General features: G+C 40.6%; 1 protein-coding gene across 1 annotated transcript; it reads left to right on the top strand.

Moving 5' to 3' along the window:
- The first annotated feature begins 23360 nt into the window (after window positions 1-23360).
- LOC145624751 (uncharacterized) lies at window positions 23361-24545 on the top strand. Its single transcript, XM_081677844.1, has one exon. The coding sequence runs from the start codon at window positions 23361-23363 to the stop codon at window positions 24543-24545; it is 1185 nt and encodes a 394-aa protein (XP_081533970.1).
- Window positions 24546-26220: the final 1675 nt, after the last annotated feature.

Genomic DNA, 26220 nt, shown 5'->3' with positions numbered 1-26220 from the left:
CTACACGTTTAGAAATATCAAAGCTTATTATATAATCATATCCTCAGATCTAATATATTTTAATGCAAAGATGATAATTGTATGATGCTTTGTATTATTTACTTAACCAATTGAAGAATTAGCAGCAAACAAAAACAATTCGAGCCTTAATAATGAAAAATCCATGTATTTCTTCTCTGAATTCACCATTAATGGGCCGTTTAATAGGTACTTTGTATATTTAACTTGTAAAATTGCAATGCAAAAAGTAATTGAACACAATAGATGTCAAACAACGAGATTTAAAGTCCAACAATTCAATACATACCTTTAACTCAACTTTCAGAGTTCCGATGTCGAAGCGGCGGCACACGGTGAATCGGAGATGCTCAAAGTCGCCGGATTAAATGGATTATGTGTTACAGTGTGAGGGTGTATGTGTTACAGTGTGTGACTGCGTGAGAGTGGAGAGAATTTGTTTGAGTTTGGAATAATATTAGGGTTAGGGTAATAATGGGTAAGTCAGTAAGTGAGAAAATTCCCAAAAAATTTATAATTAAATTGCTTTTTTTTTTTTATTAAAATTCGGGTTTCATGTCCAGACCTGATTATTCCGGGTTTAGACCGGACCGGACCTGAAACCCGGAATCCACTTTTTCCTTGGACCGAAGACCGGACTTGAATCAGCAGGTTCGGTCTGGGCTGATCCAGGTCCAGTCCGGTTCAGGTCCAAATTACGGTCTGGACCGATTTTTGCACAGCCCTACTTACGATGGTACCTCCAACCTAGAAGACCACCTGATGGCATACACCAACCTCATGTGTTTACAGGGGTGGGACGATGCCACTTGGTGTCGATGCTTCCCGGCTACATTGAAGGGTATTGCCCAATAATGGTTTGGCAACCTGCCAGCCGGTTCCATTAATTGCTTCAAGAAGCTAGCCTTCTTGTTTGCCACAAACTTCTCAATGAACATCTCTGCTAAGAAAACGAGCCTTGATTTGAGCATCGTTAAGTAGGGTGAGAGAGAAGGGCTACGATCATACGTCAGGCGGTTCAACCTGGTCAAAATCCAAATCCAGGGGATGTCTGACGAGGTAGCATTCACAGACTTCTTCAAGGGTCTGAGAGACGGGTCGAACTTTAAGTTTGACCTCGTCAGAAAAGGGGCATTTACGCTACAGGCGGCCCTGAGGGAGGCGGAATGCTAAATTCAAGCTATCAACCTTTGCACGCCTAGAAGCCAGTCATACTCCAAAAAGTCTGACAAACAAAAAGAAAACCGGACTGCTCAGCCGGCGAAAAAGAAGGAAGAGAGCAAAAAGAGAAAAGAAGTCTGGGAGGTTAGTGATTTTGACCAGCCGTCTCAAAAGAAAAAAAAAGAGTTTAAACCGTACGTCCCCAGGTACGAGTTTAACAAGGACTCTAACTCCATCCTCATGGAAATAAAGGACTGGCTGACCATTGAGAAGTCGAATCCAATGAAGAGTTTCGTCCAGTCACGGAACAAGAGCAAATTTTGTCAGTACCATGAGGAAGTTGGCCATGACACCAACGACTGATTTAGCCTACAGCGGGCGTTGGACCGTTTGGCTGATAAGGGGATGCTTAAGTCCTACATTTCTAAGTCCAAAGGGACTAAGAGCAACAAGGGGCAGTCGTCCAAGACTCCCCAGCCTACTAGTAGTTCGGACACCGATAAGGAGCCGGTCTACACCATAGCAGGCAGTTTCTCATGTGGTGGCCCCACCATCCGGGGCACCAAGAGCCATCTTCGAAAGATGGATAGTGATGATGATGAGCAGGCGTCTGCTAGCTCCACCTTCCCAGACGTTCTAATCATTGAGAAGGACAGGGGCAGCGTTCGCTGTCCGTATGACGAGCCGGTCGTCATTGAATGTAAGGTTTCCAATCAGCTGGTTGGACGAATCCTTATTGACACCGGCAGCTCATCGGACATCATCAGTCTCCGGTGCCTGCAAAAGCTGAAATACAACGTCAGCAGCATGCATCCGGTTACCCACCCCTGGTTGGTTTTGGGGGTGGAATGGTTTACCCAGTCGGAAGGGTTGATTTACCAATCCGGCTGGTGAAAAAGGAAAAGGACGACACCTGGTCGTCAAGCTATTGGTCGTCGAGGAACTGACCGCCTATAACATTATCCTAGGCCGGCCAACCCTCAACGAAGCCAAGGCTGTAATCATCCCTTCTCTCATGCTTATCAAGTATGAGAGGGATGACGGCTCTGTTGATTCCTTGAATGGGGATCAAAAGACGGCCCGGGAGTGCTACCTCTCAGCCGTCAAAGATACTGTGACCCCAGGCGACCAAGGCCCAGAACCAATAGACCTTGAAAATGTCAAGGAGGCCGCCTCAGCCCCAGCCTCACCAGCAGCCGGGAATAAAAGAAAGGCCCCTCTGCTAGTGGAGGTGAAGAAAGAGAAAAAATAGCAATCACTGATCGGGGAACGGTCAGATGAGCTCCGTCCCTAACCGACTGGAGAACATATTGATATACCTCTGGATGACAGCTGTCCAGAGCGTACTGTAAAGGTTGGGACGGTTGCTTATGCTAAGTTGGATGCAGATTTGCACCTTCTGCCGAAAGAATTCAAAGACATTTTTGCCTTTGAAGAGGAAGAGATGCCAGGCGTCAGCCTGGATCTTGCTGTCCACAAGCTCACCGTGGATCCTAAAAAGAAGTCCGTCCGGCAAAAGAAAAGAAATCACGGCGAGGAAAGAAGTCAGGCCGCAGATGCCGAAGTAAAAAAGCTGTTGGACGCTAGGTTCATTCGGCCATGTAATTTTCCTGACTAGGTGGCCAATGTTGTGCTTGTAAAGAAGCCGAATGGGACTTGGCGTATGTGTGTTGATTACACAGACCTCAACAAGGCGTGTCCCAAGCCTGGTCGACTCTACAGCCGGCCACGCCTAGATGAGCTTTATGGATGCCTATTCCGGCTTCCATCAGATTCACCTATGGAAAAAAGATCAAGAGAAGACGGCCTTCGTCACTGATCAAGGGTTATTCTGCTATACCGTGATGCCGTTTGGCTTGAAAAATGCGCCTGTCACTTTCCAACGGATGATTAATACGATCTTCATCAATCAAATCGGGAGGAATGTGGAGGCGTAAATTGATGACATGATAGTCAAATCCACGCTACAGACGGATCATCTTGATGATCTCCGAGAAACATTCACCACCCTTAGGCGGCACAAGGTCATGTTGAATCCTAAGAAATGCGTCTTTGGTGTTGAGTTTGGGAAGTTTCTCGGATTCCTGATTGATCAAAGGGGGATAGAGCCTAACCCCGAGAAGATACATGCGGTAATTGACATGAAGTCACCCCGTATTGTCAAGGAAGTTCAGAGATTAACTGGTTGTCTGGAGGCATTGGGGAGATTCCTCATCCGGTCAGGCGACAAATGCCTTTACTTCTTCCAAGCAATCAGGAAGAAGACCAGATTTGAATGGGGGGATGATGCTGAGGTGGCCTTTCAAAAGCTGAAAGAGCACTTGCACTCCTTGTCGAGGCTTGTTAGTCCTTTTCCCAGAGAGACGTTGTACATGTACTTAGCCGTGTCAGATCATGCCCTCAGTGCCGTTCTCCTTGCTGAAAGAGACGGCGTTCAGATCCTAGTCTATTTCATTAGCCATGTCCTCAAAAATGCTGAACTCCGGTACCCCATGGTTGAAAAATTTGGCCTTGCTTTGTATATGGCATTCAAGAAGTTGAAGCATTATTTTCTGGCACATCCGGTGGTGATATACACCGACCAGCCACTCAAACGGCCAATGTCTACCTTGGAATCATCCGGTAGAATGTTGAAATGGGCTACAGAAATGCAAAGTCTTGAAATCACTTTCGAACCAAGAAAGGCAGTGAAAGGTCAGGCGTTTGCTGACTTCATTGTTGAAATGACCCGTCCGGTGGCTCCGGATAATCTTGATCAGGTTTGGAAAGTGTATGTAGACGGGAGCTCAACAAATAACGGCTCTGGTGCAGGCATAATCTATGAATCTCCGTAAGGAGACAAATATGAGTATGCACTACGGTTCAAATTTCAGACCTCAAACAATGAGGCGGAGTACGAAGCCCTGCTGGCTGGAATCCGCATGTGTAAGGCAGCAGGGGAAATCAAAGTTGACGCCTACTCTGATTCTCAATTGGTCGTTAGCCAGTACGAAGGTACATATGAGGCTACCCATCCGGTAATGATCAAATATCTTCAGGCGGTCAAAGAAGAGGTTGGGACACTCGAAGGGTTCACTCTGAGCCAAGTGCCCAGGTTCGGTAACAACCAGGTGGATGCCTTGTCCAAATTAGCATCTTCCGCCTGTTGTGATACGCTTCGGTCAGTCTTTTGGGAAGTTATGGAAAAAAGAAGCATTTTTTAAGAGCCCATTGGAATTCCGGACCGAAGCTCTTCAAGGCGGGATTTTTGAAGCCCCTCCTAAAGTGTGTGACCCCAAAAAAGGGGAAGGAAGTTCTCGAAGAATTACATGCGGGGTACTACGTCTCTCACATATGCGGCAGATCCCTAGCCGTCAGAGCCAGACGACACTACTTTTGGCCTACCCTTGAGGTAGACGCCAAAGAGCTGGTGAAGAAATGTGACAAATGTCAGAAATTTGGCAAACTCATTCACCGCCCAGCTACTGATCTGACGGCCATCCACAACCCAGTCTCGTTTGCAAAATGGGGCATGGACATTTTAGGCCCTTATACGCCTGATCCAGGCGAAAAACGTTACATTCTAGTGGCTGTGGATTACTTCACCAAGTGGGTGGAGGCGGAGGCGGTCAGGAACATCAAGACTAAGGATGTCATCTCTTTCATTTGGAAGAACATCATCACCCGGTTTGGGGTACCTATGTCTATGGTGTTTGATAATGACCCTCAGTTTGAGACGCCTCAGCTCAAGACTTGGTTGTGGGATCAAGGGATCTCCAACTGTTTTGCATCAGTCGGCCGACCCCAATCAAAAGGCCAGGTTGAAGCCTTCAACAAACTCATCTCAGACGGCATAAAAAAGAAAATTGAAAGAGCCGGTGGTTTATAGGCAGAAGAATTGATTCATGTCCTATGGGCCATCCGGACAACAGCCAAGGGGCAACCGGTGAAACCCCATTTCTCATGGTTTATGGTGCTGAAGCCGTCTTGCCCATCGAACATTATGAGCCTACCCTCAGAGTAATGCTTTATGATGAGGAGACAAATTGGGAGGCCATGCGCCTGGCTTTGGACTCTCTCCCAGAACGCAGGGGCAATGCCGTCTTGCGTCATGAGATATATTGTCTGAGAATGACAAGAGCCTACAACAAGAAAGTGCACAAGCGCCCGTTGAAAGTTGGCGACTTCGTGTTACGAAAAATGGAGGCAACCGGTAGGGCCAATGAACTTGGAAAGCTGACTCCAAATTGGGAAGGTGTCTACCGGATCTATGAGGAAGTTAGAAGCGACACCTACCGCGTGGAAACCCCAGACGGCAGGCGCCTGCCTAGGACTTGAAATGTAGACAATTTGAAAAAGTACTACTTCTGAGCTGTAAAATTTTGTAAGCAAAAAGTCTATTAATGAGAAATCGCTCTTTGTTTTCAATTATGCATGTTTCCCTTTTTTCAAGCTTTAAGGCTGCCTGAGGAACTCTCAGACGACCCAATTGTTGAACTCTCTAAGTTTGAAACTTAGTAAACAATTCAGCGTTCATTTTACATGAGGCCGCTGGCTGGATAACTAAACTAGGCACAAAACCTCTTAGTGGCTATACAGCCAGTCTCTACCTAGACAAGAGGCCGAAGGCCGGATGGCTGTCTGTTTTATAAAATCGCCTGTCCCAACATGGACAAAGGCGTCCGGCGACACCCCTCCGGGTGCGATCATCGCAGAGGGAAGCCTACCTTTTTGCTCTACGTACTTATGCAGACGACAAAGATTGAACGACTAAATTGGTCAACTCATAGCAGTCTGACCAGAAAAGTTGAAAGAACAATTAAGTCTTCGAAATACCAGATGTCCTCAGACAACAGCCGGTGACCGACCGAAGTTCCTAAGCTTTTCATTCCAAAGTTGCACCAACCCCCCCTACCGGGGCAACAAAAGTTATGCAACAGCTACGCAACCTTCAAAAGGACATGAGGCCAATGGCCGGATGATTATTCGAATTTCGTCTACTCCAATGAGTAATAAGGCGACCAGCAACACCCCTCCGGGTGCAATCATCACAAGCACTACCAAAGAGTGCACTTGTACATACAGGCGGCATGGTCCAACTCATTGCCGCTTGGCCTGGGTGAAATGAATCACCCTTCGAAATTACACGTTTTCCCAAGCCGGAAAAGCATAATTGGGTTGCAAACCCCCCAAGCGGCCATTTTCCTCCTGACTCATGACAGGACAGACGGCTGTAGACACCCATTTGTGTCTCCCCAAAACCAAACCCAGTGATGAGTACCTTTCACGTCGAATCATAATCGAATGAAGCGAAAGTGTGGAAAGTCTAGTGTTGCGGAAAGTTTTATTTTCTTTTCTCTTCTCTCTGTTTTTGAAAACTTATTTTAAGAAAACAGACAATCCAGTTCGTTGGTCCATGATATGGGTCCAATAGTAGTGTAGTTGGATGGGGCTTTCAAATACCTTTCCAACGATATATTATAAGCCCAATTCCGATGAATATTGAGGAAGTTATGGCCAATTTACCAAACTGGGCCCGGTTTGAGCTTTATATGCGGCCCAATGATCTAGGGGAGGGCCTAATATGATTTATCATTCCTAATGCAATTAGGAATGGTTTTAGTCTTCTAGAATCTTCTAGAAGGTTCTTTTCATTCCTAATCCAATTAGCATTGATAAATTGACTTTTGTTGACTTTTCAGAGTTTTAATCAAAATCAAATAGCATTTTTGAGGAAATTATATTATTTTATCCTCCAGTACGGTAAACTTATCGGATTTTCGAAAACGCGTTGGAATCAGGCTTGGCGCCTAACCCCAGGCCTTGGCGCCTGGAACCAGGCCTGGCGCCTGGCGCTAGTGCTGGTATCTGGCGCCAGCTAGCCAGGGTTGGCGCCAGCCCTGTTTTCTGAGCGTCAGACTCTGTTTTGTTAATTTATCTTTTTTGGCTGATTTTCTCTATAAATATCCTATTAAAAATTCCGTTTTCATTCACCATTAATCATCTACATCCATCAATCATCTACAATCATTAATTCTTTAGCATTCTCTAAATCATTCATCTCTCTTAAAACATTCAATTCTTTCTAAACCTTTGTTTTCTCAAATACAAAATTCCGCATTCGCAAGATCTAGAAACACCTAGCCATATTCGAAGTTGCCTTCGCCCTAGACGTGAAAGGTTTTAATTTTTGAGGGTTTGGTCCCAAATCTCTATTTCCATTATTTAACTTGATTGTTTTGTTTATTATTTTCCTTGAAGTTACTAACGTGTGTATTTTGTTATTAGAAAGAGGTACGAGGCATCAAAGTAAGTACTTTTATGGTTTTTATTGATGTTATGATGTAGACATCATGTTTATATTGTTATTATGATATTCCTAGTATCATGTCTAGGGTAATTTTAATATTAAATATGATTGTTACGATGCTTCCTACGTTCTTCCTAATATTTATGATTGTTAGTATCATGTTAGGGTTAAAGATTTGATTTTTATTGCTTAGTGACATGCTAGGGTTTGTTATTAATCTTATTAGTATCATGCCTAGGATCTTGCTATTTTTATTATGCTTTAATATTAATATGAACATGATCATGAATATTATTATTGTTGTTATAATTATAATTATTATGATTTTATTATTATGTTGCTTGATGCTTATTTATTATTTATTGCTTGATCACACATTTTATTGCATGTTTAAAGGGAATCTATACTTGTAATCACGCTTAATAAGATATTTAATAATCTTGTTAGGGTTAATATTGATTATAATTCAAGTGATCGCCAATAATAGATTTATTTGTGCATTAATATTCAACCAACATAAATAAACAGGTTTAGGGTTAATCCTATTGATTGCATGTTAATTAGAAAGCGCACATGAATACGAGCAGAATAAAGTAGAGGCCTATTATTAGGGCAGGTTCGATCTCTTTTAGGTTGGATTTGTACCTTCATCCCCGAACCCTTATTTGGTTCTAGACCTTATGAAGTTGACGATCTCTTGGATTGTTAAGGGGTGTAACCTTCACCTCGTGAACGGTTTACAAGTTCCTAAAAAACTTGTTGGCGACTTTTTTGCTCTATCTTCTTCCCTTTTGGACGCCACCGTACTTTAGTGTATGATCACAGTGGGGTTAAAGCTAGTGGGATTAAGGCTTGAAATTATTCCCTACAACGACCCTTCGCCTTTTGTCTGATATCCAAACGGCCTTTTTCCGTCTGATCCTCAGCGCTTGAGGGGCTGATCGGCCTTTTTCCTGGAGCGCCTGTCATATGAGCGGTTGCGTACTTGGTTTGGGGCAATCATTGTTGTGATTGATTGACTAGCAAAAATATCATGCTCTTTAAAGCATCAGACGTTTCCAAGTCAATCAATCGATTTAAAGGTGAAACCAACCACACAACCACCCAGGGGCAAGAGCAGCTGGATTATCAGTTGCCGCATGCTTTTCATAATTTAGGCAAAAGCAAAAATTTCAAGCATACAACCAAGTGATAAAAACCGACTCAGTCGGCGCATTCATTAAAAAACTACCCAGCCAAACGGCTATGGTAGAAAATTGTTAACCGGACCCCGTCCAGGAAAGTGAAGCAAACTGTTAATTAACTCGGCTCCTCAGCTGGTAAAAACAACATATACTCTGCACGCAGGCCGGAAAGAAAGTAATCTGGCATACAGCCGCTGAAACAGAAAAGTAATAAAAATGGCATACTACCGCAGAAATTCATTGTTGAGCCGCAGACGGGTCCACCTGGTCATTGCCTCCTTCATCTTCTTCGTCAGAAGGAACCTCGTGCTCCTGAGTTGGGACGGGGTGACCAGGTTCTGGCAGCTCAGCATGCGCCCAGGCTTCGAACGATTCCGGCTCTGGCTCGCCCTTCTCCCTGAAATATACAACTTCTTCTGCATATTTGTGAGCCAGTGCCCATACGCCATACTCTTTGTTTGGATACAAGGTGTTCCAGGCAATCCTTATACGGGTGTCGTTGTCAGCCTCACTCTCGGCAACCAGGCGCTCTTGTTCTGCCTCCAAGGTTGCTTTAAAGTTCAGCTGTGCCTGGGTCGCCGCCTCCTCCAGCTCCTTGACCTTGGCCTTGAGGTCGCTATTCTCTTGGGAGACTCCCTTGAGAGAGTACAACTCCGTCTTAGCCTTGTGAAGCTCCTCTTTAGCCTTTTTGAGCGTCGTCTCAGCATCCCCGGTTTTCTGCTTGAACGCCTCCAGGTCCTTCTCGAGCTGTTCAATCTTGGACGCCTGCGTCATTACTGTGGCTTTAGTCTCAAGTTCATTTATTATACAAGAGTATAGAGCAACGTTTTCAGCGTCTCTGGCTAATTTGTTGGATCTCTTTACTTCTTCCCGCTTGCGGGAGTATGGACGTTTGAGGTCGTCTACCCGCAGAAGAGCCTGCATAGAACGAATCAGGTTAGATCTGCAGGCGGGACAGTACTTAAAGTTTACTTCTGTTACTTTTTTTACACCTTACCTCAGCCAGAAGGGATAGGATGCGTTCTAGATTGAACGTCTCTATCCCAGGAATGTTGTCTCTATCCCTCTTCCAGACGTCGTCAAACATGGCCTTGGCATTCTTCTGGACGTCTGGCCAGCGGGGAGAGACATCTGCACCACAATCAACATTTGATGAGTGCGAAATACAGGCGACACCAATCTGTTGCCGGCCGTCTGAGGAAGAAGTTTGTTGGGAGTGGGATTTCACTCACAAAGGCTACCCTAACTCAGGCGGGGACTCAAATGGGTTAGCCTTAACTTCAGAGACAGCGTGGCGAGAGCCACCCGCAGGCGCTGTAACCCCTCCTCCAAAGTCGCCGTCTACCTCCTGCATCCTTCCCCCGATGCGCATTTGATTTTTCCCGGCTTTGGCTCCAAGAGTCAAGGAGGAGACAGCCCTTTTCTTGGGGGGGTAGAGGCGGAGTCATCCCTAGCCCGTTTGAGAGTCTTCTCAAACATTTTTGGGATTTTGCCTCCCTGCAAAGCGGATGCTAGTTAGTCATGCATCCGGAAATAAAGCTTGCAAAGTTAAAGTAAAGGGGGGTCAGGCGTCTTACCTTGGCCGTGATAGCAGCCGCCTGCTTTTTTGCAATATCTTTGCGGATGGCGGCGGAGGACCGCTTGGGTGTCTTCTCGTCTGGGAGCATGGCTAAAGCTTCCTCTGCAAAAATAAAGAGCATAAAACATCAGTAATTGCCAATTTGACACAGAAGTACCCCAGACGGTCTTAAGGTCAGGCGCATACGTTTGGTAAACATTGTGCTGAGCCCGCAGGCGGATAAAAAGGCCTCGTCTCTAAACCAGGCGCTTTTTGGAATCCAGTTCTTTGGAACCTTTATTGTTTCCCCGGTTGACAGGGTAGCATCTTCAAGACCAAAAATGTTGGTCTCAACTATTCTGTCGTAGTCCTCATCCGGAATTTGAGGAAGACAACACTTCCAGACCAGAAGGTTGGGCTTCTTATTGTACCGGCGCAGTTCAAAATTTTCTCGTCGGCTAGGCGCAGACAGCAAGTAGAAGCGGTGCTTCCAGCCTTTGAATTTGGACACCTTGTCCAAAGTCATCATGTACTGAGGGAGGGTGGTCAATGTGTACCACGCCCTCCAGCCGCCTGGGTTACGACTCAAGTAATGCATATGGGCAAAGGCCTCCCAGCCGGGATGCAGCCCTTGGAACTCACAAGCGGCAACATACCCCAGAATGTTAGCCCAAGAATTAGGGGTAAGTTTCCAGACTCCTAGGCCATAGGCTCTTAGAATTGCCTTCACCGCCTCGTGAAGTGGAAATCTTAGCCCAACCAGGAACGCCGCCTCATAACAGCCGAAGTAGGCATTGGCGTTCCTATCGTCATCTTTCCAAGAGACGGTGCCTTCTGCATGCGGAACCCGGATGGTATAATTTCCGGCTAGGGGGCGCATGAGTTTGAAGTTTTCCAAGTCTTTGTCCATGTTTGCCCTGTCTTTGGCAGAGACATGGATTTGGAAGGGGTCGTCCTTCTCACTCCAGTTTTTCCTCTCCTCCACCTCACTATCCTCAAGCGGCGACATAGGCTCGTCACTGCTCTCGGAGCTGGAGGCGGAGCTTTCCCAGATGACTCCTCATCTTGCAAGCAGGGCATAGAGACGACCTCCTTACCGTCTCCCTGATCGCACTCATCAAGGAATGAATCCCTAGGGGTTGAAGGGGCACCCGGGGAAGACCTCTCAGCAGCCGTCTGGTTTTCCCTACCTGACGTCTCCCCGTCAGGCGATTGCCCGCTGAGCCCTCGCTCCTATAGTTGGGATCTCTTGTCGTCTGCATTGTCCGAGCCATTGTGTCCTGCACAGACACATAGACGGTCGGATTCCAAGCATAAGGGTGGTCCCAACACCCCGAGGCGGCACTCCCAGTCCTAGATTTAGCCGTACCAGGTGACCGGCTGGACTTTAACCTAGGTTGTGCCATGTGTGTTAATGATGCATCCATTTATTGCAAAGAATATATACAAGCGGGAAAAAATGAAAAGAGCTGAGAGAGACAGATGCGGTACCTTTAAGAGTTGATATCTGAAAGTTAGGCGGAACCGTCTGGGGCAGGCGGAAATGAGCTTGATTGCGTACGCTTGACTCAGACGTGAAAGCAGACTCTCTCTCTCTCTAAGTTTATCTCTCTTAAAATTTTTTGTAAACGTACAAAAAATGAGGGTAAACGGCTACATATAGGGGGTAAATTCAGGGGTACCTCCATAATTTCCGCAGAAGGTGAACAGTAAAAAAATTGGCGGTCAAATCACCCCCAATGGAAGAGTCACATCTGTGAGGGGCAAATGTTTGGGGTAATTTTACCCTAACACGTGGTCCAGTCAGAAGGTGACACGTATCACCTTAGGGTTAGTCCAAATTGGACCAACCCCTGTTTGACACGTGTTATCCCAAAGAAATGGGAAAAAAGGCGGCCTTAATGGCCCATATCCCGAGAAAGCCGCAATGCGGCGCAACCCACAAATGATTAGGGCTTGATGAACTAATCAGAGGCACAATTCCCGAGGACCCTATAAATAGGGCGATTTTCTTCTTTTGGAGACACGTTTTACCATTTATTACACAATTTATTCTTTGAAAGAGACATCTCGAGCTTGGAATCCGAGCAGATACCCACCTAAATTTCCGCACCTTTTTACTCCTATTCAAGTTACTAACTTGATCGTCGGAGGCGGAGCTCCAATCACCCGGAATCTTCGTTATTTTGCAAGTACAACTCACGCCGGACCAGACTTTGTGACGTAACTCTCCCGAGGGACAAAAACACCCAAAACACAACCCAGCCCCACCACCAGAACAACCTGCCATCCGCCGGAACATCCAGACCCCACCAATAACCGCCGGCTCCACCACCTTCCCCCCTCCCCCTTCCCCCTCCCCGAAAACCACCCTAACCACCTCGTGCATTGGCACTAACCCACCAACCGAAAGTAACTGCTGCAACCACCGAAAACTCGATCCTACCCATTTCTTCCTCCCGAAAACCACACTAGCCACCAGCTTCACACGTAAAACAACCGAAATCAACAAACTTAAACCCAGATTTGCTGATTCAAGGACGGAGAAAGTGCGTGATCTATAATCCCTCGTATTTTTAAATATGTTATAAATGAAATTTAATTTTATTTATAATATTGATTTGTATTTTTCCGTAATTTAATTTCAAAATATTCAAATTATTAATTTGGGTCAAAAATTATTTTGGCACAAATTATTTTATGAACCTTCATTGTATAATTTATTTCAATACAACTAAAGCTTAGTCTATTTCATTCATTTGGCCCATTAATTTTATGAGGCCCAATCTTTCTATTTACCCTACAACATTCCCCCCTATAAATATCCCGTTAATCTCCAAAATTTTCCCACAATAAAAGGTTAGTCTTATTTTCTACTTTATTTTATTAATTTGTATAATTATAATTATTGATTTATGGGTTTTGATTTTATTGTTTGTAATTAATTCAATTAGTATCAAATTGTATTTTGATGATTAAACTTTATAATTTCAGATTTTATAAATGTCATAATTTTCAGATTTTGTAAATTTTATAACCTAGGGTTTTTAATTATTGAAAATCATGATTTTTAGGGTTTTTATGAACAATTGATTTAGGGCTTTTATAGTAATGATGTTTTGAAATTTTGGTGATTATAACTACTGATTAGTTTAACTTAATTCCATATTATTTTGAACACGTAAATTCGTGTTTTAATTTTTAGATTTCCGTTCGTTAATATTAATCCCGTTTTAATCCCGATCAGGTTTTGAACTCATCCGATTTTGATAAAAAATAGTAGTGTTTTCCATGTGGAAATAACATTTTAAGAAAGAATCAGCTCACTACCTTTGGTAATGAGCACCACCCTCTCGTGGCCAAATTCAGCCTCTAAAATATGATTTTCGGGCAGTTTTTGATTTTTAACGAAGTTTTTTTTTATGCTTAAAATTTTATCCTTGAGTTTGATTGATAAAATTAATTATGTTTAAAGTTTATCAAGCATAAATATATGTTTTTATTGAAGTTTAAAGCGGTTTAATTTTTCATCATATTATATTGTTGGGAAATACTTGGGTTAGTAATATTAATTGTTGGTTGTTTTTTTTTAGGAAGTGATTATTTCCTAGGAGACTTTTAATTGAGTATTAAAGTGATGTGTTGATAAAGTTTTGAACGGTTTTTAATTAATCTAAAGTGCTGGAAATAGTTTCCAAGTACTATTTTTGATGTTTTATAAAGAGGGTTTAATCACCCATTAAAAAGGGAGTTTATTAGAGTTTTTAAATAATTTTCAGATTGTTATTAAACTTTAAATTTGCTGTAATTTCATGTATAAGAGTGTATTTTAAGGTTTTTATGAAGAAAATTTAAAGAACTATATATAAGCCTTTAATTTTAACTAAAGGGAAGGTTTTAAAGTGTTGTTTGATTTGGATTTTGAAGGTTTTAAAGTAAGTTAGTATTGCTGTAAATTTGATTGATTGGGTATTGATTGAGATATTATTGTTTGGTTTAGGAGAGGAGTTTATTGAAGGTGATTTCTAGATAGTAAAGTGGCCTACCAATTCTTTTATTCAAGGTACGTACTGTAGACACCTATTTGTGTCTCCCTGTAGGGAATATTTCAAGCCTTAATCCCACTAGCTTGAACCCCACTGTGATCATACACTAAAGTACGGTGGCGTCCAAAAGGGAAGAAGATAGAGCAAAAGAGTCGTCAACAAGTTTTTTTTAGGAACTTGTAAACCGTTCATAGGATGAAGGTTACACCCCTCAACGATCCAAGAGATCGTCAACTCCATAAGGTCATGAACCAAATAAGGGTTCGGGGATGATGGTACAAATCCAACCTAAAAGAGATTGAACCTACCCTAATAATAGGCCTCTACTTTATTCTGATCGTATTCATGTGCGCTTTCTGATTAACATGCAATCAATAGAATTAATCCTAAACCTGTTTATCTATGTTGGTTGAATTTAATGCACAAATAAACTACTATTGGCGATCACTTGAAATTATAATCATAATTAACCCTAACAAGATTATTAATTATCTTATCAAGCGTGATTACAAGTACCAATTCCCTTTAAACATGCATAAAAGGCGTGATCAAGCAATAAATAATAAATATCAAGCAACAATAATAAATAATAATCATGATAATAAAATTATAATCATCAAAATAATAATCATAATAAATTATAACAAATATAATAATAATCATGTTCATGTTAATATTAAAGCATAATAATAATAGCAAGATCCTAGGCATGATACTAACAAGATTAATAACAAACCCTAGCATGTCACTAAGCAATAAAGATCAAATCTTTAACCCTAACATGATACTAACAATCATAAATATTAGGAAGAACATAGGAAGCATCGTAACAATCATATTTAATATTAAAAATACCCTAGACATGATACTAGGAATATCATAATAACAATATAAACATGATTTCTACATCACAAATCAATAAATCAATTAAAGTACTTACTTTGATGCCTCGTACCTCTTTCTAATGACAAAATACACACGTTAGTAACTTCAAGGAAAATAATAAACAAAACAATCAAATTAAATAATTGAAAGAGAGATTTGGGACCAAACCCTCATAAATTAAACCTTTCACGTCTAGGGCGAAGGCAACTTCGAATATGGCTAGGTGTTTCCAGATCTTATGAACGCGGAATTTTGAATTTGAGAAAAGGCTAGTTTAGAAAGAGAGAGAGAGAGAGAGAGAGAATAATCAAGAAAATCTTGATGAGAGTTGGTGAATATTGATGTAGATGATCCATGGTCCATGAAAACGAAGTTTTTAATACGTTATTTATAGAGAAAATCAGCCAAAAAAGATAAATTAACAGAACAGATTCTGACGTTCAGAAAACAGGGTTGACGCCAACCCTGGCTAGCTCGCGCCAGACACCAGCACTAGCGCCAGCCGCCAATGGCTAGCGCCAGGCCTGGTTCCAGGCGCCAAGGCCTGGGGTCAGACGCCAAGCTTAAATTTAACGCGTTTTTGAAAATCCGATAAGTTTACCGTACTGGAGGATAAAATAATATAATTTCCTCGAAAATGCTATTTGATTTTGATAAAAACTCTGAAAAGTCTAGTGTAGACACCCATTTATGTCTCCCCAAAAAACCAAACCCAGTGATGAGTACCTTTCACGTCAAATCATAATCGAATGAAACGAAAGTGTGGAAAGTCTAGTGTTGCGGAAAGTTTTATTTTCTTTTCTCTTTTCTCTGTTTTTGAAAACTTATTTTAAGAAAACAGCCAATCCAGTTTGGTTGGTCCATGATATGGGTCCAATAGTAGTGTAGTTGGATGGGGCTTGCAAAGACCTTTCCAACGATATATTATAAGCCCCATTCCGATGAATATTGAGGAAGTTATGGCCAAATTACCGAACTGGACCTGGTTTGAGCCTTATATACGGCCCAATGATCTAGAGGAGGGCCTAATATGGATTTATCATTCCTAATGCAATTAGGAATGGTTTTAGTCTTCTAGATTCTTCTAGAAGGTTCTTTTCATTCCTAATTTAATTAGCATTGATAAATTGACTTTTGTTGACTTTTTAGAGTTTTAATCAGAATAAATGAACGTTTTTGAGGAAAATACGATTTTATCCTCCTGTACGGCAATTTCTATCTGATTTAAGAAAACGCGTCAATTTCTTAGTCAGCGCCAAACGCCAGCTGTAGCGCCTGACGCTACGCTTGGCGCCTGGCGCCTGGCGCTAGCCTTAGCGTCTGGCGCTAAGGTCAGCGTTTGGCGCTAATCTGGCTTTTTGCGTCAGAACTCTGTTTTTGATGTTTTATCTTTTTGGCTAATTTTCTCTATAAATAGCTTCCTAAAAACCCCGTTTTGATTCACCAACTCTCATTAAGATTTTCTTGATTACTCTCTCTTTCTCTCTTTTCTAAACTAGCCTTCTCTCAAATATAAAAATTCCGCATTCACTAGATCTAGATACACCTAGCCATATTCGAAGTTGCCTTTGCCCTAGACATGAAAGGTTTTAATTTCTGAGGGTTTGGTCCCAAATCTCTCTTTAAATTATTTAATTTAATTGTTTGTTTATTATTTTCCTTGAAGTTACTAACGTGTGTATGTTGTTATTAGAAAGAGGTACGAGGCATCCAAGTAAGTACTTTAATGGTTTAATTGATGTTATGATATAGAGTTCATGCTTAGGTTGTTATTATGATATTCCTATTATCATGTCTAGGGTAACTTTAATATTAAGTATGATTAAAAGTATGATGCCTTTTATGTTCTTCCTAATATTTATGATTGTTAGTATCATGTTAGGGCTAAATATATGATTTTTATTGTTTAGTAACATGCTAGGCTTTGTTATTAATCTTGTTAGTATCATGCCTAGGATCTTGCTATTATTGTGCTTTAATATGATCATGATTATTTCAAATATTGTTTTAATTATTATTATTATGATTATTGTTATGATTTATTATGTTGCTTGATTATTTATTGTTATTGCTTGATCACACCTTTTATACATGTTTAAAGGGAATTGGTACTTGTAATCACGCTTAATAAGATAATTAATAATCTTGTTTAGGGTTAATTTGATTATAATTCAAGTGATCGCCAATAATAGTTTATTTGTGCATTAATATTCAACCAACATAGATTAAACAGGTTTAGGGTAATCCTATTGATTGCATGTTAGTCAGAAAGCGCACATGAATACGATCAGAATAAAGTAGAGGCCTATTATTAGGGCAGGTTCAATCTCTTTTAGGTTGAATTTGTACCTTCATCCCCAAACCCTATTTAGTTCAAGACCTTATGGAGTTGACGATCTCTTGGGTCGTTAAGGGGTGTAACCTTCACCTCGTGAACGGTTTACAAGTTCCTAAAAAACTTGTTGGCAACTCTTTTGCTCTAGCTTCTTTCCCTTTAGACGCCACCGTACTTTAGTGTATGATCACACTAATACATTACCCCTATCTTGAACCTCACTGTGATCATACACTAAAGTACGGTGGCGTCCAAAGGGAAAGAAGATAGAGCAAAAGAGTCGCCAACAAGTTTTAGAAACTTGTAAACCGTTCACGAGGTGAAGGTTACACCCCTTAACGATTCAGGAGATCGTAAACTCCAATAGGTCTTGAACCATGACTGGTAGTTCGGGGATGAAGGTATAAATCCAACCTAAAAGAGATTGAACCTGCCCTAATAATAGGCCTCTACTTTATTCTGATCGTATTCATGTGCGCTTTCTGACTAACATGCAATCAATAGGATTAACCCTAAACATGTTTATCTATATTGGTTGAATATTAATGCTCAAATAAAACTATTATTGGCGATCACTTGAATTATAATCATATTAAGCGTGATTACAAGTACAAATTCCCTTTAAACATGCATAAAAAGGTGTGATCAAGCAATAAGTAAAAATCATCAAGCAACATAATAATCATAATAACAATTATAAAAATAATCATAATAATCATATTTAAAATAATCATAATATTCATGTTAAAGTATAATATTAGCAAGATCCTAGGCATGATACTAACAAGATTAATAACAAACCCTAGCTAGCATGTCACTAAGCATTAAAAAATCAAAGCTTTAACCCTAACATGATACTAACATGCTATTAGGAAAGAAAATAGGAAGCATCACAGGAAACACAATTGTCATGTTTGATAATAGAAATTATAATTGTTACCCTAAACATGATACTAGGAATCATAACAACAATCTAGACATGATTTCTACATCATAATAACAATAAATCAATTAAAGCACTTACTTGGATGCCTTGTACCTCTTCCTAATAACAAAATACACGAGTTAGTAACTTCAAGGAAAATAATAAAAAATAATTAAATTAAATAATTGAAATAAAGATTTGGGACCAAACCCTCAGAAATTAAAACCTTTCACGTCTAGGGCGAAGACAACTTCGAATATGGCTAGGTGTATCTAAGTCTTGCGAATGCGGAATTTTGTATTTGAGAAAAGGCTAGTTTAGAAAAGAGAGAAAGAATAATCAAGAGATTCTTGATGAGAGTTGGTGAAAATTGGTGAGAATTGATGAATGAAAACGGAGTTTTTAGGAAGCTATTTGTAGAGAAAATCAGCCAAAAAGATAAAAAATCAAAACAGAGTTCTGACGCGAATAAAACCTGATTAGCGCCGACGCTGGCAATTAGCGCCTGGCGCTAACAGGCGCCAGGCTTAGCGCCAGGCGCTAATGTCTGGCGTTAGGCGTTAATCCTGTTTTTGACGCGTTTTCTAAAATCAGATAGAATTTAACCGTACAGGAGGATAAAATCGTATTTTCCTCAAAACATTCTTTTATTCTGATTAAAACTCTAAAAAGTCAACAAAAGTCAATTTATCAATGCTAATTGAATTAGGAATGAAAAGAACCTTCTAGAAGAATCTAGAGGACTAAAACCATTCCTAATTGCATTAGAAATGATAAATCTATATTAGGCCCTCCTCTAGATCATTGGGCCGCATATGAGGCTCAAACCGGGCCCAGTTCAGAAATTTGGCCATAACTTCCTCAATATTCATCGGAATTGGGCTCATAATATATCGTTGGAAAGCTCTTTTCAAGCCCTATCTAACCACACTATTATTGGACCCATATCATGGACCAACCAAACTGGATTGGATGTTTTCTTATAATAGGTTTTCAAAAACAGAGAGAAGAGAAAAGAAAACACTAAACTTTCCACACTTTCACTTCATTCGATTATGATTCGACATGAAAGGTACTCATCACTGGGTTTGGTTTCGGGGAGACACAAATGGGTGTCTACACCCCTTCTTGCAGCCCTAGCCTCAAACAAATTATCAATTTACGACCACTCCCTGCCCCACTTCCATTGAATCCGGCATCCCTTTCCTTTCCACGCCCTTTAATTTATTGCTCATCATTCCCCCGAACACCTTGAAACCCTTCCCCTTTCCCTCGATTCTTGATTTCCGACCAACCCCTCAAATAAATTATCAATTTTCAGTCAAATTTCATCCCACGCATCAAAAACCCTCGAAATCCCGCCCACCCTCCTTCGACCCCCTCAAAAACCAGATCTGCCTTCCTTTCCTTTCCTCAATTGAGGAAGTTATGATGTTGTTGCTTGAGGGTCGCGGAATTCCGGAGCGATTGAGGGCTTGTGTTGGATTCGATGGGGTGGAGGCGGTTTCAAGTGTGGTGGGGTTGGTTTTGGGATGCATGTGGGCGATTGTAAGGGAGTTTTGAGGTGGATTGAGGTGTTGTGGAGGTGGGGCGGTGGTGAAGATGGCGGCAATGCTGGTGGCGCATGCATAGAAAAAAAAATTAAGATCATGTGACCGGCACGTGGGTGGTCAACGCCGGAAAAGGGAGTCAACGGCCAGATTTCGGCAAGTGGTAGTCCCTTACAACATTTTTTAAAAAAGAGGTAGTCATTTACAACAATTTTTTTAAAAGGTAGTTTTTCACAAAAAGTTGTATATAAAATGTAGTTTTTCAAAAAAAATCCAAAAAAAAAAAAAAACGAGGGATCAAAGTATGCTCTCACTAATAATTTTGTCTTTCATCAATTGTACTCTACCTAAACAAAAATTGATAAATTAAAGACAATATAACATTATGGTGCAAATAAAAAAGGATGTGGATTTATTTATCTTTAATTGTGCATTCATGATTTGATTTGGTCACATTATTTGTTCTTTTAGTTGGAATTTTAGGAGTCTTAGCCTTAGCCTTAGGGTCTGTTCTCATACGTGTATTTTCCTTTTAGTTCAGTTCAGCTCAGTTCAGTTAAGTTCAGTTCCTAATTTCCTTCTCTTATAAAATATTCATTTCATTTCAGTTCATTTCAGCTGATTTCAGTCTATTAGAACGGGTCCTTATAATGCTTTTTTTTTTTTAGAAATTATAATGCTTCTATAAGTTAGGCAGGAGTACATCTTTTCATAATGGTGCTAATGATATGATGTCTACTGTCTAAGTGTCTAGTAGTGTTCATTTAATTTAGATTATATGAGGCTAGGTGCACTGTTAATTTGTTGTGTTAGTTTCAACTTAATTCAAGTTGAATCTTTAAAAGGGTTAGGCCATTAAATTAAATTAGGTGTTTTTATAAAAGTAATTACCGGTGATTTGTATTTGTGTTCATTGGAATTTTAATTTCTTAGAAATTGTTTGTAAGTACTTTTTGATTATTTTTTTATTAATGAAATTATTTTTTTTCTTATTAAAAAAAAATAGTACAATACTCAACACCTCTTTGGGCCTTTGGCGGATTAAGGTCATACAAGAGCTATGGTTACGAGTGCAAATGCAAAGGGGATGTGGATAATACAGATTAGTGAATTACACATACATTAAACTAGAGGGTATTTAATTTTGTTTACTAAAATCTATTCATAAGTACATCGTATATGATAATTTTCGTGGTGATAAATGAATAAATAATAAAATCTTTTGATATACGGAGTATTAATAAATAACAAGAGCTATCGTATTTAATTTTGTTTACTAAAATCTTTTTTTTGATATATACGGAGTATTATTCAAATATTATGGCATGACACATTTATCTTGTGAAAAGTTTCACTAGTATCATATCTTCTCAATTATAACCCCCACTTCTCGATGATGGAAAAAATCCTCTTCTCGAAGCCAATTCTTGTGAGGGAAAACCCCCACTCAACTCCCCCAAATCCTCCTGAAATGATAGACCAATTGGTCAGATCAAATAAAAAACCTAAAAGAAAAATCAATCATTTGATTTTTGGGAAGGATCCTTCGAATTCTGACCAAATCATGGAGTTTGAGAATGAGGGGGAAATTCAAGGTATTACCCCCCTACAACGGAGACAATTGGACGGTTTCAACCTCCTCATCAGAGTGGTTTGGCTGCAAACCAGAAGTCCTTTAGAGACTTGTTAAGAGACACTCAATTGGCAAACCAAAATGGAAATTCCATCCAGTTAGGTTTGGATGAGGAAGACGAAGTCTCGGATGATGATGAAGCGCCGGAGGGTGTTGAGGATAATGATAGATTCCCTATCATCCTTCTTACAAAGGAAGAAAAGAAGGCTATGCGGAAACCTTGGAGGAACACTCTAATCATTCGAATGTTTGATGGTAGCTTGGGTTATATGGGATTAATGAAGAGATTAAAGAAGAAGTGGCAACTGAAGGGTGACCTGAGTCTGACGGATATTGGATGTAAGTATTTTATTGCAAGATTCACAAATGCAGATGATTATAATTACGTGTTAACACAAGGACCATGGTTGATTGATGACAAGTACTTAACCATTAGAAAATGGATGCCAAATTTTATTCCTGAAGAGGCTTCATTAAATGTTCTTACTGTATGGGTTCGAATTCCAAATCTATCTGTTGAGTACTTTGATAAGGAATTTTTGAGGAAAATTGGTACAAAAATTGGCAAGGTTGTTAGAGTTGATAAATTTACAGCCTATGCCGAAAGAGGACAAATCACACGGTTAAGTGTGGAAATTGACTTGTCAAAACCACTGTTAGCAAAATTCTGGCTAAAAGGGAAGATATGGAGAATTCAATATGAAGGAATTAAGATGGTCTGTTACAAATGTGGTAAATTGGGACACTCTGAGGATCAATGTGCCTCAACCAATCAAGCTGGGGATATGGTCATTGATAGCATTAACAAGGAGTTAGATACTGTAATGTAGAATAAACCAATCCCTGTAATCCGACCTAAAGAAAAGGATGAATATGGGGACTGGATTTTGGTTAAAAAACCTGGCCGGAAGAAAAATCCAAGGCCGGAAAAAACAGGGCACACAGGGGGTAAGAGTGGTACTGGAAGTCAAAGAGAACAAAGTCAACGTCAACTAACTGGAAAGGAAAGTGGCGGGTCCCGTTTTGAAGCTTTAAACCAGGAAATTAATGAAGATTTTATTCTAAAAGATAGGGAGTTAGCAAAAACCTTGGAAGAGATTGATATCACAAAGGAGTCGGGGGGGTTTGTTAAGGAAGCAAAAGATAGCCTTTCCAAAGACCAATCTGGATATATGGCAACTATTAATCTTGGAGATAATTCTCAGAATCCCCTTGATATAATTCAAAAAAATATCCCTTTTGCTGTTGGAAAAGATAAGGAAAAGAAAAAAAACTGCCAATAATAATGATAGTAAAAAAAGAAAAAAAAAGATACGCAAAATATTTTCAAGCAAAAAGAAGTCCTTAATGCCCCTTTACAGCCTATAGTCAATATAGATGTAAGTGAAAAAGACTCTCAAAAACGCTCTTACCAAGGGAAAGAAAATCAGCAACCTTTTAGCAGCACACTTGAGAATTCAATCCATAAAGAAGCAACTCAAGAGGTTTCTATTCCAGTGAACATAAAGACAACACCAAATGACAATTCCGAATGTGATCAAACTGTTGATGCCACCGGAGAAGACCCTATGTGTTGGTCAGACAATGGAGGACCCGTACATGGGCATCTTAAACCCCCTGATCCATGTGATGGAAGTCAACATCGAGACATGGGTGGAACCAGTCCCGGAGCCGATGGAGTTAGTGGTAACTCTAAGAATTCCCAATGAAGTCAACAGAATCTTGAAGTTACTTCGAGAAGCTTATGTAAGTTCTCTACCTCAAATACCTATTTCTATGGAGGATAGTATACCAAATTTAGCCCCGAATTGCTCGCCTATAACTTGTATGGTCTGGAACGTAAAAGGGGCGGGAAGTAAAGAATTTATTTCAATTCTAAAGGAAGTAATTCGAGTTAATAAACTTAATGTTGTCGCTCTAGTTGAAACTCATATGGGTGGACAACAAGCAATAAAAATTGCAAATATTTTGGGGTATGCAGGACATACTAGAGTAGATGCCCAAGGTTTCAGTGGGGTTATTTGGATTTATTGGAGACCGGAACTTGTTACGGTTGAACCGATTATTAAACACAGGCAATACATAACGATGGATATCAAAAGGGTAGGAGCGACTCCATGGTATTTCACGGCAGTATATGCTAGCCTAGAACCTACAAAAAGAAATGAGCTTTGGCAAGAACTGAAGGATTTTGCAAATACTAATAATAAACCGTGGTTAGTTGCGGGGGATTTTAATGAAACGAGGTTCTCGTGGGAGAGAAGCTCTAGCTCTTCTGAAACCCATCGTCGGGCAACTTTATTTAATGAATGGGTTCAAGACATTGGACTCTTAGAGATTGAGTTTAGAGGCCCAGCTCATACGTGGTCAAGAGGGAAAAATATTCACACATACACAAGTGCAAGACTGGATCGTGCTTTTTGTAATGGGGACTGGAGTCTACAGTTTGCTAATGCTGCTTCAAAAAACCTCCCAGCTATAGGATCAGACCATTGCCCGGTTTTAATTGCTCCTAATGGCTTTGCCCCGATTTCAAATGTTAATAAACCTTTTAAATTCCAAGCCGCATGGTTGACCCATGAAAATTTTCGGAGCTTTATTGAGGAAAAGTGGGATAAGAATGCACCGTTGATCCCTCACCTAGAAAAAATAGCCAATGATCTCCAAGATTGGAATAAAAAAATATTCCATAATATTTTTAGAAAGAAGAGGATCCTTCTTGCGCGTATTGGGGGTGTACAGAAATGTTTGGCACAACAAAAGTCTAGAGACACGATTAAATTGGAAGCAAAGTTAAGGAAAGAACTGGATGAAGTGCTAGAGCAAGAAGAACTTCTTTGGTACCAAAAATCCCGGGTGGAGTGGATTCAAGATGGAGATAGAAATACTACTTTTTTCCACTTGAGCATGATTTCAAGGAGGTGGAGGAACAAAATTAGTGCCATTAAAGAAGAACCGTAGAGTGATTGGATTCATGATAAAAACCGAGTGCAAGAAGTAATCGTTAAATATTTTCAAGACTTATTTTCGGCAGAAGGGGAGTTGGAACAAGGATCCCTGCCAACTGATATATTTCCTGAGTTCACCTCTCGTGACTGGAATAATTTATTAAGACCATTCACAAGGTGTGAAGTTGATAAAGCTTTGAATGAAATGGGGGCACTCAAAGCCCCGGGACCTGACGGTTTCCAAGTGCTCTTCTTCCAAAAGCATTGGGACTTAGTGGCAAACAATGTTTATGAAGTAGTACTGAAATCTTTGGCAGGAAAGGGTCTTCCTGAACATCTGAATGATACTTTTTTGGTACTTATACCGAAAGTCGAGTCTCCGGAATTAGCTTCGCAATTCCGGCCTATTAGCCTTTGCAATGTCATATATAAAGTAATTACAAAAACTATTGTTAATAGAATTAAACCAATGATGCCTCACTTGACGTCATGTACTCAAACAAGTTTCGTCCCGGGGAGGCAAATTACAGATAACATAGTAATTGTACAAGAGGTGCTTCACACAATGAAAAACAAACAAGGAGCAAGGGGTTTAATGGCTATTAAAATTGACTTCGAGAAGGCGTACGATAGGCTGCGTTGGGAGTTTATACACGATACACTCCTTGAGATTCGTTTCCCTCCAGTAATTATTGAAGTTATTATGGAGTGCATTTCAACGTCTTCGATGAAAGTGCTTTGGAATGGGGAACCAACTCATGCTTTTAGCCCGGGTAGAGGAATTAGGCAAGGTGACCCTCTATCACCTTACCTCTTTGTCCTATGTATGGAACGGTTAAACCAAGTTATTGAAGAGTCTATTATCAATAATAAATGGCAGCCTATTAGAGCAAGCAGGAATGGACCAAAGCTATCAAATTTGTGCTTCGCGGATGACATAATTTTATTTGCGGAGGCAAATATTGATCAAGCAATGATTATTCAGGGATGTCTAAACACCTTTTGTGCAGCTTTTGGCCAAAAGGTTAGCCACGCCAAGTCTAGAGTCTTTTTTTCTCAGAACATGGAGCAAAGTTCGAAGGCTGCCATTGCAAATGCGTTACGCATGGATATGACTGATGATTTGGGGAACTATATGGGTATGCCCACTTTGTCAAGCAGAGTGACTAAAAACACTTTTGCTTACTTGTGTGACAAGGTGGATAGACGACTTGCGGGGTGGAAGTCAAAATACATTTCACTTGCTGGAAGGATCACTCTAGCTAAATCCTCTATTGAGTCTATAAGCACATACGCAATGCAAACGGCTAAAATCCCAAGAACCATCTATGAGGAGTTGGATAAAAAGACGAGAAGGTTTGTTTGGGGTGGGAATGAAGAAAAAAGAAGAATTCACTTGATATCCTGGGAAACGCTTCAGCTTCCAAAACAGCAAGGGGGATTGGGAATGAGATCAGCGAGAGATGCCAATGCTGCTTTCCTCACAAAATTGGGATGGCGAGTTCTAACGGAACCTAACTCCTTGTGGTCTAGTGTTCTTCGTACAAAATACTACAAAGGACGGTGTGATGTAGATATGTTTGAACCTAAGTCAAATATGTCGAATGTGTGGCGTGGTATAACCGAAAATGCTAGAGTCTTGTGTACGGGAACTCGTGTTGCCATTGGTGATGGAAGACACACTCTGT

This window comes from Chenopodium album, chromosome 3, assembly GCF_948465745.1.
Source record: "Chenopodium album chromosome 3, dcCheAlbu1.1, whole genome shotgun sequence".
NCBI lineage: Eukaryota > Viridiplantae > Streptophyta > Magnoliopsida > Caryophyllales > Amaranthaceae > Chenopodium > Chenopodium album.
The sequence above is the reverse complement of the archived record's forward strand: the minus strand, read 5'-3'. Positions and strand labels throughout refer to the sequence as shown.